This window comes from Phaenicophaeus curvirostris, chromosome 8 (genome assembly GCF_032191515.1).
Source record: "Phaenicophaeus curvirostris isolate KB17595 chromosome 8, BPBGC_Pcur_1.0, whole genome shotgun sequence".
In the NCBI taxonomy this organism is placed as follows: Eukaryota; Metazoa; Chordata; class Aves; order Cuculiformes; family Cuculidae; genus Phaenicophaeus; species Phaenicophaeus curvirostris.
In genome coordinates, this window is record NC_091399.1 from 29,117,298 (window position 1) to 29,132,140 (window position 14,843).

At 39.2% G+C, this 14,843-nt stretch overlaps 1 protein-coding gene across 14 annotated transcripts in view; it reads left to right on the forward strand.

Moving 5' to 3' along the window:
• MAST2 (microtubule associated serine/threonine kinase 2) overlaps nt 1–14,843 on the forward strand; it is a 194,503-nt gene that overhangs the window by 118,676 nt on the left and 60,984 nt on the right. For all 14 annotated transcript variants that reach the window (XM_069863006.1, XM_069863014.1, XM_069863007.1 and 11 more), the window contains 2 exons: nt 7,513–7,604; nt 14,261–14,336. In XM_069863006.1, coding sequence (XP_069719107.1) covers nt 7,513–7,604; nt 14,261–14,336 — 168 coding nt within the window. The remainder of the gene's footprint in view (nt 1–7,512; nt 7,605–14,260; nt 14,337–14,843) is intronic.

The following is a 14,843-nucleotide window of genomic DNA, read 5'->3' on the forward strand; positions in this document are numbered from 1 at the left end:
TTATTCTGGGGCATCTCTTCCATAATCAGAGAATTTTTTTCTTATTTTTTTTTCTTTTCATATAAGAATGAAGATAGGTTTGGAGTTTATTTGTGAGGGAGAAATGTTTCAGAATAAAGTGGCTTGATTTAGGTGAGAATGGCTGTACTAGTCATGGTAATTCGTTTCGACGTTTCATTTTGTTTGGCTTTGCAGAATTGTTCCTATGTTGTTAATAATGCAAAAGGTCTGGACTATACAGTGTGGTGCAAGCGGGTGTGTGCCAGCTTCAGACATTGGGCAAATTAGACATAAATTTGTGTTAGATGGCAATTTTAACCTTTTCTTTTGTAATTTCTTAGCTTGAGGTGAGCTGCTTCTTGTATTTGAGCTCTAAGTGGAAAAGGAGAAGGGTTTATCTGACACACAGCTTGTTTTCGATAAAGGGAAAATGGTCTTTCATGCAGTGAGTTAATTCCTAGGATGTTTTTTTTCCTTAAAACAAAAGAATGAGTCTACATCCAACTCACTGCATGCTTTATACATCTTGCATCACTCGACATCTCGTTCACTTCAGCAGATGTGTTTGGCAGCATGTTGAAATGTGTGGCATTATAAATTAAGAGAGTCTTTTTTTTTTTCACCCTCCCTGTTCTCTTTGGATATCGGTGTAGAAGCACAGCCCACGCTTCCCAAGATCTTTTATCTCCATGCTCCTTGTCTCACAGAATTCACGTCTTTTCCACAGTCATCCACACAGTGACTCTAATTTACTGTCACCAGCATGAGGCACGGGAACACCCCTGAACATCTTTAATATAGAATGGAAAGGTGTCAACTAAACAGGCAGGACTTTTCTCTTGTTTTACGGCAAAGGGAAGTCATTTTCACTTCTGAGAAGACTTTCTCATACCTCATAGATAGCACTGCAGAATTTTTCTCTGAAGCAGCTCATGCAGTGCACAGATCTGGATTAATATGGAATAGGCATTAAAAAAAAGGAGGGAGGGGAATGAAGCTTTTCATGCTGTGTGGTACAAACACACTTGAACACAGAATGAGTCTTCAGCAGCCAGGTGCAACTTTCGCCTCCAGCAAGCCAGAAAACTTGGAGCAAAGTGTCCAGGTACAAAAGAAACCTTCTTTGTCCAGTTTATATACTCTCATGAGATGCAAAACAATGGGCAATGCAAATTAGAGAAGAGCCTGGGTTGATGAACAACAAACTGCCTTTTTTTTTTTTTTCTGTAGTTGTAGTCATCATGGTTGTAGTGACTAGTTCATGCAAGTTTCTTGCGGAAGAGGATCCCGCACTCCTGCAGTTGGTTTGCATTGTTATTTTTCTTTAAAGATAAATCCCTTTACATTCTGGAGTTCAATCCTATTTGAAATTCTTCAGTAAGATGGGGGAAGCAGGAATGCTGTGACCTAGTTTCAAGGTCGTGGGAGTTGGGATTTGACTTTACAAAGGAATGGAGAGCAGGGAAAGATTGTCTAGAGATGCATTGCGGGAAGAATCTTTGGTCATTTAGTCTGGATAAGGTAACCAGGAAGGGATCCAAAAAAGGATGTTTCCCTGCTTATGGTGCTTAATGACAGGAAATATATGCTCTTTTCTTCAGTGACACTGGAAGGAGGATAGTTCAGTGTCTGTTGCGGTGGAGAATCTGTCTGTGATCTTTAAAAAATTGCTTTTAAGAAGTTGGACTTGTGCTTTAAGTCATAAGTGACCACAATTGTATTTCCTTAAGAGAAAATAAGTGTTTATTGTAGGAATGCAGAAAGCACCAAACCTACACCATGAATAACAACACTTTCCCCCCATTTATTCTGGGATGAATAACTTTTAAACTATTCTTGAACATGGAAAAAAAGGATCACTTGAACCAGATGCTTACTTATTCTTATCTATTTTAGCGAACTAATTATCCCTGTTGTTGGTAGTGCTAAAGCTTACAAAATTGCTTCCATCTTTGAATTACTATAATTAAGACAATAACTTTCACATCTAGTTAACATTGCTGCGCAGCTGGTGCATTCATTGACATGCAGATTTTGGATTTTGTAAATTTTCTGCCATTGTGAATAAAAATTTTAAATACTTATTTTCATTTCCAAAATGTCTGTTTCTCATAAAGAAGTCTTTGTAAAGCAAATCAACTGAAACCAAACTTCTGTAATGTCAGAGGAGAATCTAGTTAAATTTGGTTAGGTGATAGTCCATTTTAGCAAAATATGTAACCACAGTTAGCTTTTGTAGGTGTGATTGCTCTAAATCATAGAATCGTAGAATGATTTGGGTTGAAAGGGACTAAAGGATTCAAAGCTCATCCAGTTCCAACCCCACTGCCGTGGACAGGGACACCTCCCTCTGGATCAGGTTGCTCAATGCCTCATCAAACCTGACCTTGGAAACTTCTAGGAATGGGGCAACCACAGCTTCTCTGAGCAACCTCTTCCAGTCTCTCACCACCCCCATCATGAATTCCTTCCTTATATCTAGTCTAAATCCATCCTCTTTCAGTTTAAAGCCATTACCCCTTGTCCTTACAAAATGTCCCCCTCCAGCTTTCTTGTAGGCCCACTTTAGGTACTGGAAGACGCTCTAAGGTCTCCCTGGAGCCTTCTCTTCTCCAGGCTGAAGAACCCCAATTGTCTCAGCCTGTCCTTGTATGGTAAGTGCTGCAGCCCTCTGATCATCTTGTGGCCCACAGGTCCATGTCCCAGAACTGAACACAATACTCCAGGTGGGGTCTCATGAGAGCAGAGTAAAGCGGAATCATCTCCCTCAACCTACTGGTCACACTTCTGTTGATGTGGAACCGTTGGCTTTCCAGGCAGCCAGCACACATTGCCAGCTCATGTTGAGCTTCTCACCCATCATTTGTACTTGGGATTGCCCCGAACCAGACTCAGGACCTTGCACTTGGCGTTGTTAAACTTCATGAGGTTCACACAGGCCCACCTCTCAAGCCTGTCCAGGTCCCTCTGGATGGCATTCTGTCCTTCCAGTGTGTCAACTGTGCTACACAGTTTGGTGTCATCTGCAAATTTGCTGATTTTGGATCCCATTTTGTAGGGATTTGGGCTCACTGAGTTAAATGTCAAATCTGGAACAAGTCTGATACTGGACTTCTGAAATTTGATTTTGAAAGGAGTTATTATTTAATGCAAGAGTTAACCTGGCATCTGGCAGCCTGAGGTTGTTGACAAAACTAGAGCCCTGTCATTAAAAAATCACTAATATGAATCATATGCATTAATGATTACTAACTAAAATGTGATTTAAACTATAATTTTTCTGTATGTTTTTTACCTGAAGTCGATTTCTACCGAAGCCTCTGGGAAGACACGTACAATCAGTGCTCACCTTGTTTACTTCCATATTCAGCAGCTTCAACTATGAGAAATTTTTCAAGGTCTATAAATTCAAATAGGCTTCAAGAAACTTCCCTATCATTATTTGTTTCTAATAACCAGCAGCACTATGAATAACTTGATAGTGGTGTTGGTTATTTATTTCTAAATGTTTTTTCTGTGGCCCTGGCTATCATTACACGAATGCCTCAAGGATGTTAATCAGTTTTGCTCAGTGAAATGTTAGAGAGTTAGAGATGTCCCCCGAGTAAACTGCTAAAATAAAGAATCAAATATTGATTTATGCTGAAACTGAAGCATTGATTTCTTTTTCAGACTGAAAATGCGTATGAAACCCCGTGTACTAATGGTGCTCATTTTAGAGGCTCGATGTCGAATCATCTGTTGGCGCATGGAAGGTTTGTTAGGCTGTAGTTGACGAGCGCCCGGGCTGCATGCAGCTCGCAGGTACGCTACCAAATGTTCTCAGAAATAACGCTGGCGAGGCTTCTGGCTCCTGAGCACATTTCAGCGGGTCCAAAGCCAGTGTCCAGTTACCAGATCCACGTCCGATGTCCTGCAGTGTTCGGTTTCAAGAATGCGCTGGGAACTCTTCAGCACACGTATACAAATGTTATTTTTACTGCAGGCAGAGAAGTTAAATCTAGAAATAAGAAAAGCACAATTTCCACAGTGATGGCAAAGGCATTGTTTCAAATATTTCAGTATGAACTATCTGTTTTCGGTGTGTGTTCAGACATAAAGCAAGTTGCCCTCACGCTTTCAAGGTTTTCTCGTCTTGGGTTTGCAGTATGGGTGTGCGACCTGGCTGGCACAGGAGAGCCGGGGGTGGCAGCAGGGGTATTTTTACATTGACAGCTTTCCAAAGGACTCCGCTGTCTGGAGCTTGACCCCGTAACTCCAGGCAGTACGGAACCTCTGTGCTGTTAAGGTCATATTTAGCCTAAACTGGAAGACCCGAAGGGGGTTTGTTGTCTAAAATTATGAAGTGGGATCTGAGCAAAAAAGGTTAATGAGACTTATACCAAATTGTGAGAGAAAAGGAGAGTCAAGGTCAGGCTCACCTTGCATTTAATGAAAATAGCAAAACTTTGCCTTATAAAAAAATAATAAACCTTGGAATCTCTCTGGACTGGTTAAGAACTTTCTTTTTTTCTAGTTAAAATACTCAGAGATATATAGGTAACCTTTTCCCTTTCTGCTTTCTCCTTCTACTCCTGTTTTTCATAGAGATTGAATTAATTTTAGGGCAGGGAAATGTACAGTATTGTTTGGAAAATTCATAAATGAACAGTAAACAGTATGCTGTTTAAAGGATTAATAACATGATCCTCTCATTATCTTGGCCCCGTAGCTCAGTATGGAGCCCAGTACTGTCTGTCTGGCCGAAGAGCAGCTTCCAGGAAATAATTTTTCCTTTATTTGAACTGTATCTGCCAACACTTAAATTGACTAGTCTGAATTTCTTTGGCACAGAGCCTTAGTTAAGGCCAGCTTTACTTCTTTCCTATTTAGCTCTTCTTCTTTAGGAGGTACTTAAATTCTGTCATAATGCCTTCCTGGGGGAGGTCACCCAACTGAAAGCTTCATGTTGCCTGCTCTTTTTCCCTCCCTTCTTCCATTTTTTTTTTGCAGGACTTCATCACTCTTGTTCTGTGGTTTCTGTGGGTTTCCAAGATTTATTAAAAGTTTTGTGTGTGTATCCAGAGAGCTCCCTTCAGCCAGTAGGGACTATGGTTGCATTGCTTTGTATATTTTTCTCATCATATAACATAGGTTGAAGAAATACTGGTGTTAACATCTGTGTTTAAGCTTTGCCTTATTGCCAGCACACATGCTTCATAGAAATGGCTAAATGGACCTAAGTGACATTCTGCTTTCCCAGGCTGGAGATCCAGGGAGAAAGGAAGATATCCTGTTTTGGAGGTGTAAAGAGAATAATTTTTTATTCCTAAGCTGGGGCTCGGCTTTCACTCCAAGCCATTCCCTCCTCTGGGTACATTTGTGTAAACCTGACCTATTTTAAGGGGTCTCAGCTGTGCTTACTCTCCCACCACTTAACCCTTTCTCTTTTGGTTCCATGTATAGCAGAGAAAAGGAGTTTGCAAAACTTCAATTTGGCAAATGCAGGCAAGCAGTTAAAAAGCTCTGAGTTTGGGACAGTTCATGTTCCCTGTTATGCTGTGATTTAAATATACTGAGTTTCCATAGCCAGCTCCAGACGTTGCTGGGGTAGTGTGTTTTAGGAACGCTTTTTAGCAAAGGGATATGGCCACAGGGGATGGAGCTTTGTTTTCTCATTGTGCTAGTGTTTTATTTTGAGCAAGATCTTAATTTTTTACACTGTAATTCCTATTAAAATAGGCAGGACTTTTTATTTGTTATGTAGTAACATGTATTATATTAGAATACTTTGTATTTCTGTATTGTGGGGAAGATTTTCTAGTAACATAAACGTAATGTTTATCTGGTATTTGTGTTGGAATTTGAGTATTCTGGAGGTTTTTTTCAGTGTTACTGGAATAGCGTGTATTAAAAAAAATAAATCTATGAACTGAGATTTTAAGCTTCTTCAAATCAAGCTGTTAGTTTTTCCATACAATGTACACAATGGCAATCAGGTTTCGGATGGACTGTTGTTGAATAATACATGAATGTAAATGGAGATGGTATGGAATCAGTTGGATAATTTTGAGGAATGCTTTAAGTACACTAAAGAGCCTGAATAGCAGTTAATGGTGCTTCAACTTTATTACTGTTTATTATAGTTGGCAGTGCTGTTGTGTTTTTTTCTGCATCGAGTTCTCTAGTTTCCTATAGAACAGCAATAAAAAAGCTTACAAATAATGGTAGTCAGATGCACTGTGTCCTGTAGCAGCAAAGTGGTTTTGCATTGAATTGTAGTTCTTGGCAGTCTGAGCATGTTTATTGTTGGGCAGCTCCAGCAGAAAAGCCAGTGCAGGAGGGGATGGAGGCAGATGTCAGCAGTTGGAGCTCTGCAAGCTAACAAGCTTTGCATGTGCCTGCTGTAGTCCAACGTGGATCTTCACAGGACACCTCCTTGTTCAGCCTCTGCTCAGCCTTCCCTGCCTCTATCTCTTCTCCCACCCCCTATTAAGACCAATATGATTTTAGTTATTTCTTTTGAGAGTGCTGAACTAAGAAGAAACTTTTCTGCCAGCTAGAAAGCAAGTTAGATGTACAATGAATAAATGTATGTGGCTTTAAAACTTGGTTGGTTGTGAGATTTTTGCTGGAAGCTTGGAGTGTTTTTTCCATTTAAACAACAGGAAAAGGAGTGATCAGCAAGTGATTTAAATAGCTTGTTGCTCTTATTCACAGCTCCCATAATTTAAAAATGTTTCCCTTGCCCGTTGCAATTCGTTTTCTAATCGTTACAGCTAAATGTTTGCTACTAGCAATCACAGGCTGGAAAGCAATGGAGGAACACGTCGTTCTCTTCATTTGGCTAAGTTTTTGAAACTCCAGTGGGGGAAAAAGTAAATCTGAACTGCCTCGTGCAGAAGTGTTGCTTTCTTTGCTGGAACCAAGTCATGGCAGTGAAGGGAGCTGGTTTGGAAGAGACTTGTCTGAAAATTGCTTTGCAAAATTTTCTATCATATGTGTTTGCAAAGATTCTTGACTCTCAGGTTTTAAGTTTTATTATAATCCTGCTCATCTGCCGAATTGTGCTGACGCTTTGCTTCGTAATTTTAACTCTGCCCTAAGGAATATGGCTTGGTTTCTTATAGAAACAACCAACAATTGTAAAAGATTTATTTGCTAGGTTGGATATTGGTAAGAATATCTGAAGCACTCTGATGTATTCTAGAGTTTTCTGCTTCTTGTGTGATTTGTAAAGCATGAGTTGCACATGTGAGGAGTGTGTGGTCAGCTGTCCTGAATGGCCTGTGCAGCATGAGACACAGTTCTTATATTGCTTCCAGTGTATTAAAACACTTGTTGCTTACAAAGTACCTTTTGGCCCCATATATTTACTTCTTTGCAAGGTCACTACAGAGACTGAGAGCATGAGGAGATACTGACCTAACTACTGAGTGATTCCTCCCTAGCTGAAAGAGATTCTGCAGGACCTGCCTTCAGGTACTCTTGTTCATCTGGCCATGCCTTACCATTTATCTCTTTTTCTTTCAGCTGTCGGACAAGCAACAGAAAGAGTTTGATTGTAACATCCAGCACATCTCCAACTCTCCCACGACCACATTCCCCTCTTCATGGACATGCAGGTAACTCCTTAGGACTGCTTTACCTGGGCATCGTTAGGAAAGATGTCAGTGTTCAGTGTTGCGAGTTTGAACATATACTCTGCCTCAAAATATGCTCTTTGGAACTTAATCTGACTATACTTTCTCACTTTTCCTAACTTGTAAGAGAGTCCTTAAGTTTCAAAATAAACGTTATATGTCCTCATCTGTTTTGTGACTTCTAGTTTGCTGCCATATTCATCCTCCACTCTTTCTGGGGGATTCAGTCCTCTTGCGTCCTGCAAAAAGAACCTGAAACGGAGAAAGAAGTAAAATAAAATAAAATAATTTAAGTAAATATCTTGTTTGGAGACTCATAGCATATTTCATTTGTGTCAGTGATTTAACTGCAGTTCTCATGAGAAGAAACATTCTGCTTCTTTCTGCATGCCTCTGGCAGCCTGTCGCCCATGCAGTGTACCGTCTTATGGTCTCTGCTACTTAGAGCAACACAAGATAGTTAGGATTGTTCTTTTTATTTTATTTTTTTTACATTACTGCCAGTTTTACCATGCCAGCAACTGGAAAATGCTCATTTCAAAGCAAAAGGGCAGCTTAGTCATCAGGGTGAAGTGTGTGGAGATATTCTTTCTAAAGAAAGAGAAAGAAGGGTTCTTCAGCCTACAATAACTACATGTTTTCAAGAGGGGTCACGCACGCAGATTCAACAGCTTGCCTAAACAGCGTGTTCCCTTGATGTTTTTGTTGCTGAGGGAGGTAGGTGATGTATGCCTTTGTTGTTGTCAATATTTCAAAATGCCAGAAGGTGTTGCTTGGGCATCAGTTGTGGCCCTAATGGGCACCAGTCAGTAGCATGAAACAGCTTGCAGATTATCCACAGCGGAGCCAGTCTGGAAGCACATCGCTGTGGCATGTAAGACAAGTAACTGTTGTTTTCATTATAATCAGACTTTCCTCCTCCTACATGGCAGTATGTTCTGTAAATACTTTTTGGAGGCTGAAACTAAGGAAATGCTGAGAAAGAACAGCAAATTGATAGTAGCTCAGCTAGAAGAAGCCACCTGCTTCTGTTTGCAGAGCATTGCATCTCAAGAGGTGACATCCAGCCTGCTGAAAGCAAAACCACCAAAGTTATAGTTCAAGAATGCCCATGGAGAAGGCCCCAAGTGCTCTAAGTTTTCATAAAAATTTGTCATATTTGCTCAGGATGCTATAAAGCCCAGTCAGTCATGGAAGGATGGAAATTTACTTTAATGACATTGGAGTTTTTTTTAATGACCTATGATTTTAAAATTCAAATGTTAACAAAATCTTAAAAGTGGTATATTAAAACCATTTTTGTTTTACTTCAGAATCTCAGATAAAATGCAAGGCCAAAGATTTGCATAGGGCAGTTCTCTTTCATTTCAAACTCCCTTGGTTCTGTTGTGTGTGGTTATGAGAGTGATAGCTTTGTAAAATTACACTTACCTACATTGCGCTCTTTGTTCTTAGATGTGATATATATTTTGGATTTAACAAATTCTAAATTAGCTGTATAAGCTCTTACTTATAGTAGCACGGAAAGATGCTCCTCAGAATATGAAAGAAGTGTCCTTGCTTGGCAGATTGCAACAAGATGTTGATGTGATCGTTTCTCTGAAAAGAAATACGGAAGTGTTCACAATATAAACATCTTCTCTTTTGTTTAGAGTTGCTTTTCTCCTCTTTCCAAAACAAAAAAAAATTGCTCTTAGTGGTTTTGATGCTGTCTCAGGATTTACAAGCTCATCTTTTGTTAGAAGTATGCGACAGTCTTCTAGAAGCTAGAGTAACCAATTGGTGATGTACTGTCTTTCTTTAGCAATTGTTGCCAAATATTTCCAATTTTTGTTCTGTTGTTGCATGTGGAATTTAAAACTATTAATTAAAAGGACATCCTTTGTGACCTCCAAGAGTAGCCAGTAGGACACGGGAAGATAAATTACTTGTAATTCGAGTTCTCTCCCAGTACTATATTTAGGAATCTTCCCTTGGAAAAATAATTTATTCAAGAGACAAAAGTAGATGAAATTTAGAGTGGAGTCACAAATATTTTCTTAAGAAATATCATATATGAGATGTGAATTTGAGAACAGGCTGTGATATTTATTTAGTATTTGAACAGAATCTATCAAATCTGTTTGTTCAGGCTCCTACACTGATAAGTTACTAAGAAATGCTGGAGCCTCTCTCTGGTCTCTTTTGTCTTGAACGTGCATCTCTTAATGCCCATTCTGAACCTCTCTTACAAATCAAAGGAACAACAAATGTACAGAGAAATCAAGGAGGCTTTCTAAAGTGTTTGTCTTCAGAAACCACTCTAAAATTGAGTTCTGTACAGCACAAGTCTCAGGAGTTATTCTTCTGCATGTCATGTAAAAGCACAGCTGAGTGTCCATCAGGCAACCCTGCCTCCTAGTGAGTACGGGTCCAGGCAGATAGACTGGATATTTGAAACAGCATCTAGATAAAATGCCAAGCTATTTCATATCCTAGAAAATTTAAAGTAAAAGAAATACCTGAGAGATCTCAACGTATGAGCTGAGAGTACATCCAAACAATTTAAACTCTGCCGTGAAATCACTTCTGATTCAATTAAACTTAATGGATTTGACGTGTGCTTGTTCAGTTTTCAAACTGTGTGAAATAAAATATTCCAAAATGATCTGGACCTTTGTATAGAAAGCCACACCTTGCAAACTTTGTGGGAGAATCACTGTGCTTGTCTTGTCATCCAAACTTGGATTGAAGTGACCGCTTTTTTTAGGAGCACAGCTTCGAAAATCCTTCTTTTACTCACAATTATACATGTATGTTCCTTACATTTGTTTGTATTTGTTTGAATCCATTTTTTTAAATCTGAAAATTGCAGAGAGGGTGTGCACTGTGCAGCTCTGATAGCGTAGCCATCGTGAGGCTGATCATTCAATTACTGTTACATTATACTTTAAAGTGAAAAGCTTCAAGTCAATTGAAGAACTAACATCATTCTTATAATTCAGTAGGAAATAGAGAGATTCTTACAGCTGGATGATTGAAGTTCAGGCTATTTTGGGATTTACTGTCTGCAGCTGTAAGGTAGCCAGGTTGGTCTCCAGTGGACCTTTGTCCTGTTCCCATCTGTAATGGCAGGAGGACAGAGCTGCTCACAGGCAGCACTGTGGTACTGAATTAAATTATTCTGCTCTTCCGCTGCAAGTTCAGTTCCACCTTCTGGCAGAAAAATAGCTATTGCTAAGGCCTCCATTTATTTATTAAATTGGGCAGAATATGTAACTGCTCTAGATCCTGCCCTGGTTATCAAAGCTGCAGTTCATCACCGTTTCATGTGTGTGATCCTTGGATGGTGGGAGAACTGTATATGAGACGGGTGGTACATGGGGTGCTTAAATTATTTTGGCCATTTTAAATTTTGTATGTGCTGGAAGGCAGCTAATTCTGTTGCCTGTAGGAAGATCTTTAGCTGCTTTCATTAATATTCAGCCATATTTAGTGTATCCTATGCAGAAGCCCACAACAACTTTGTCTTTTGTATTTATTTCTTTTTACAAATATCAGAAGCAGGTTTGACAAAATGGTTCTAGTATACGTTTTTGGACTCATTATGTATCTGATGAATGTCACGCCTGTAGATGATAGCTGAGATTTTCACCTATTTATTGCCTGTAAGGTCCAGTTTTGTACTTGAAGGGTGGCAGATGTACAAATACTTGGCTGCGTCCTTTTTCCTGTGTCCGGAAGATGTAAAGGTTTGTGTAACCGTGTTGATTTACCTAATGGGTAATCATTCTGTATAACAGCCTCCCTCGAGACAGAGTCGTTTCAGTTTCAGTAGTAGCCAATTATAACCCTAGAGCAGCAGAGGAATTTACCTTTGCTAACACAATAAATAGGGTTTCGATCGGCCTTGGTGAGCGAGACCGTGGCACTAAGGTTTCTCTTATTAAAATTCATTCAACTATAGCAGATGCAGCAGTAGTGGGAAATTTTAGGAAAAGTAGTAATTCCCCTTCTCCCTGTTGTTGTTTTAAAAGCTTCACTCAGTCTTGAATTGAGTAGAAAAACTAATTGCTTTTCATTTTAAAACGAGAAGCAACTCACAGGGGATCCAATTAAGATTCCAGTGTCTGTAAGGAAATATGCCACAGAAATCTGAAAAAGTGGTTTTAAAAAAATTAGTAGTTTTTCTGTACGAGATTGTGCCAGCTCAGAAAATTTGAAACGCCTACCTATTTAATTTCAAAATTTAAAAACTGCCATTAGCCAATTTGCTTAGATAGCCTGATATCCAGTTTTGATCATAATCTGGAAAGTTTACAAAAGATTGATGAAGATTAAAAGGGTAATGACAGTTCACTGCTTGTGAACAGCAGTTGGCAAAGGACTTTTTGTTCAGAAAGATCATCTTGACACAGTAGCATTTGCTGGCAGTAAAGCTTGAAAAATGGGAAGGCAAAGACCCAGGTTCCCCCCAAACTGGCAGCCTTCCTTGCTTTGTTAGAATTTCTGTATAACCATGGAAAGGCCTCGTTCCTGCTGTGTTTCCTCCTGACCTAAAATGCTCCGCTAGCTTCCTGCTAGCAGGTAAATCATGACCCTAGCCCCTAGCTGTCTGCTGCTACCAGGGCATGTGTGTTTAGGTACCAGAGTTGTTCACTTTGTGGCTCTTGTAGCCTTCTGTCTTTCTTGTAAGCTTGCAGTGCCATCTAGACTGTCAAACCAGTCTTCTCTTAATTCAGAAGCGGTGTGATGTGTCTCTTTTTTTCACTGTGACTGTAAGAATTGAAACAAGTGCAAACTTAATAAATGAAGCACCAAATATAATTTAGTTATTGGTTTCTGATCGCTCTCTCCCCTTCCCACTTGGAATATATTTGGAACATGTTAAATGGTATCCAGTTTAAGGTGAAGACATGCATTGTGTTATATTACACTGTGAATTTGTTCTAGTTCTTAACTGATAATACAAAAGAAAACTAATCCGAAAGAAAACAAACCTGTTACTCAAGCCCTGTGTTTTTAATTTAGTTTATTCCTGGTGAAGCAGATTGTGAAGTGGTCTGGAATTCACTTACCTCTCCAGTTATCACCCCTTGACACATGTTAGATCAGCCCGGGGCTGCATTAATCTCAACCAGCTGCTATTTTTCCCCTTGTAGACTTGTAGAGCAGATGGAGTTTGCTGGCCTGTGCTGTGCTGTGGCCATCCTCATACCCCAGAAGGCATCAGCTTGTTCTCCCTCTCCTCCTGTCTACCTGCCCAGGCACGTGTGCCAGGTGTGCACACATCTCGCTTACAACGACTCGTGGAGAGATGCGATTGCAGATTTTTGTGAACCGTATGTGTTGTTGAAGTGTGAGTGAATGCTGCCTTTAGCTAAGCACAGTGCTTATATTCCATCTCTGCTCAGCAGGACAGTTAAGGTGTACAAATAACTTGGGTTAGAAATTAATTCAACTTCATTATAAGCTTCGTGGATGTGCTGGATAGGACCGTAACCTCAACAACCAGCATGCAAGGGAGCTGGGCACTTAGTATTTATCCCAAACCAGAGGCAGGTCCTTTGCAGATGACTCATCACTGGTGTTTGACTTTTCAACGTGACTTTTAAAATAAATCCATTTGATATAGGATTTAAATAGGAAAACATTTCTGATGACCACAGTTATGTACCTTGCAGTGCATTGTTTGACCTCTTATCTGTTTAATTTTCCTGCTCTTATTTTAGTGTTATTTTATTGTCTGTGTACAAAGAAATTGCTGTTGGCATATGCTTAGCTTCTCTTTTGTGCTTCTATTTAGGATCTGAAAGAGCAAACCACTTAAGAATATGCCCAATAGAAAGCACGCTTGCTGACATGCAGCTTCTAATTCATCCGTAACTTTCAAAGGTTTCTGCAGTTAGTCTGCAAATAATTCTAGCTTTCAGAAGGGCTTTCAGTGAAATGGTTGCTTTTTACTTTGAAGTGAAATACATTGCAATATACCACTTACCAACCATGTGCTTACACATCATGTGACAAAGCCCAGAGAAAGTATTCTTGTGCCAAGTGAAAATTAATTGTTATTTTGTCTTCACTGTATAAATTCACTGGAACTTTAATTTTCACGGTAGAAATATTATTTCAGAAAAGTGGTAGTTAGGGTGAATGCTGATAGCCTGATCATCTTACATGTGTACAGTCCTTTTATTATCTTGTGCAGTTCCTTTGTTATGTCTTTTTTTGTTTCTTGATGAATTTTTTGCATTCAGCCTTGAGGTATGTTGTGAAGAAATACTTTCTTACTATTTATTATTCCTGAAACTCTTCAATGTAATTTCTAATTCAGGTCTTTCATTGAGAAGTGTTAGGAAAAGTTTGTATATAGAAAATACAGCAAAATATTTAAAGACTATGTAGACTACTGATCTAAAAGTAAGAAAGAAAATCTACACCTTAAATTATTTTAAAAGGAGAGGAAAACACTGATGCATCAATATCAAAACGTTTCTTTAGCAAACTAGTGCTCAAATGATCAAAGACTCAAAGCTCCGCGTTTTCAATTATTTGTGACTGCAACTTGCAGATGGAAGTCTTTCTGCACAGTGAAAACTTACTCTGGTTGTTGAAAATGTGAATTAAATTTATTTGAGTGTTTTTATTTTTTCAAACAGGCAGCAGCCCTTTGGACAGTCCCAGGAACTTCTCTCCCAGTGCGCCTGCTCATTTTTCCTTTGTTCCTGCCCGAAGGTAAGGCAGGATCTCTTCTCTTTGGACTGGCAAGCAAGTAGTTTATATACTTTTATTTAGATGTGACCTGTGGGTTAGAAGTTTTTGATTGTGTTTTTTTTTCTCTGATGTGTCCTATTTTATTTTATTTTATTCTTTTATTATTTTTTAGATCTTGGCAGCCCTTAGAAAGTATTAGATGCTTTTCAGACCTAGAAGAATATAAAGTAAATTAAGTAGTCAATACTGCCTGTGGAGAAGGCAACATTCTCCCAGAAGGATGACACATAGGGCATGCGATATAACAAATACTTTAGTCATAATGACATTAAACCCAGTTATGACTAGGATAATATTATTTTAGTTGTAGTCCTAGATGCTCTTCTTGCTGAGGTGTATTCGAAGTGTACTGATCTCCATTGCTACATCTGTACAAAAACGTAAACGTACCTAAAATTAGGCATGTGCAGTTGTGTGTCCATTTGTTCACTGCCTTCTAACTGGTAGCAACGTTTTGGTTTTCTCTAC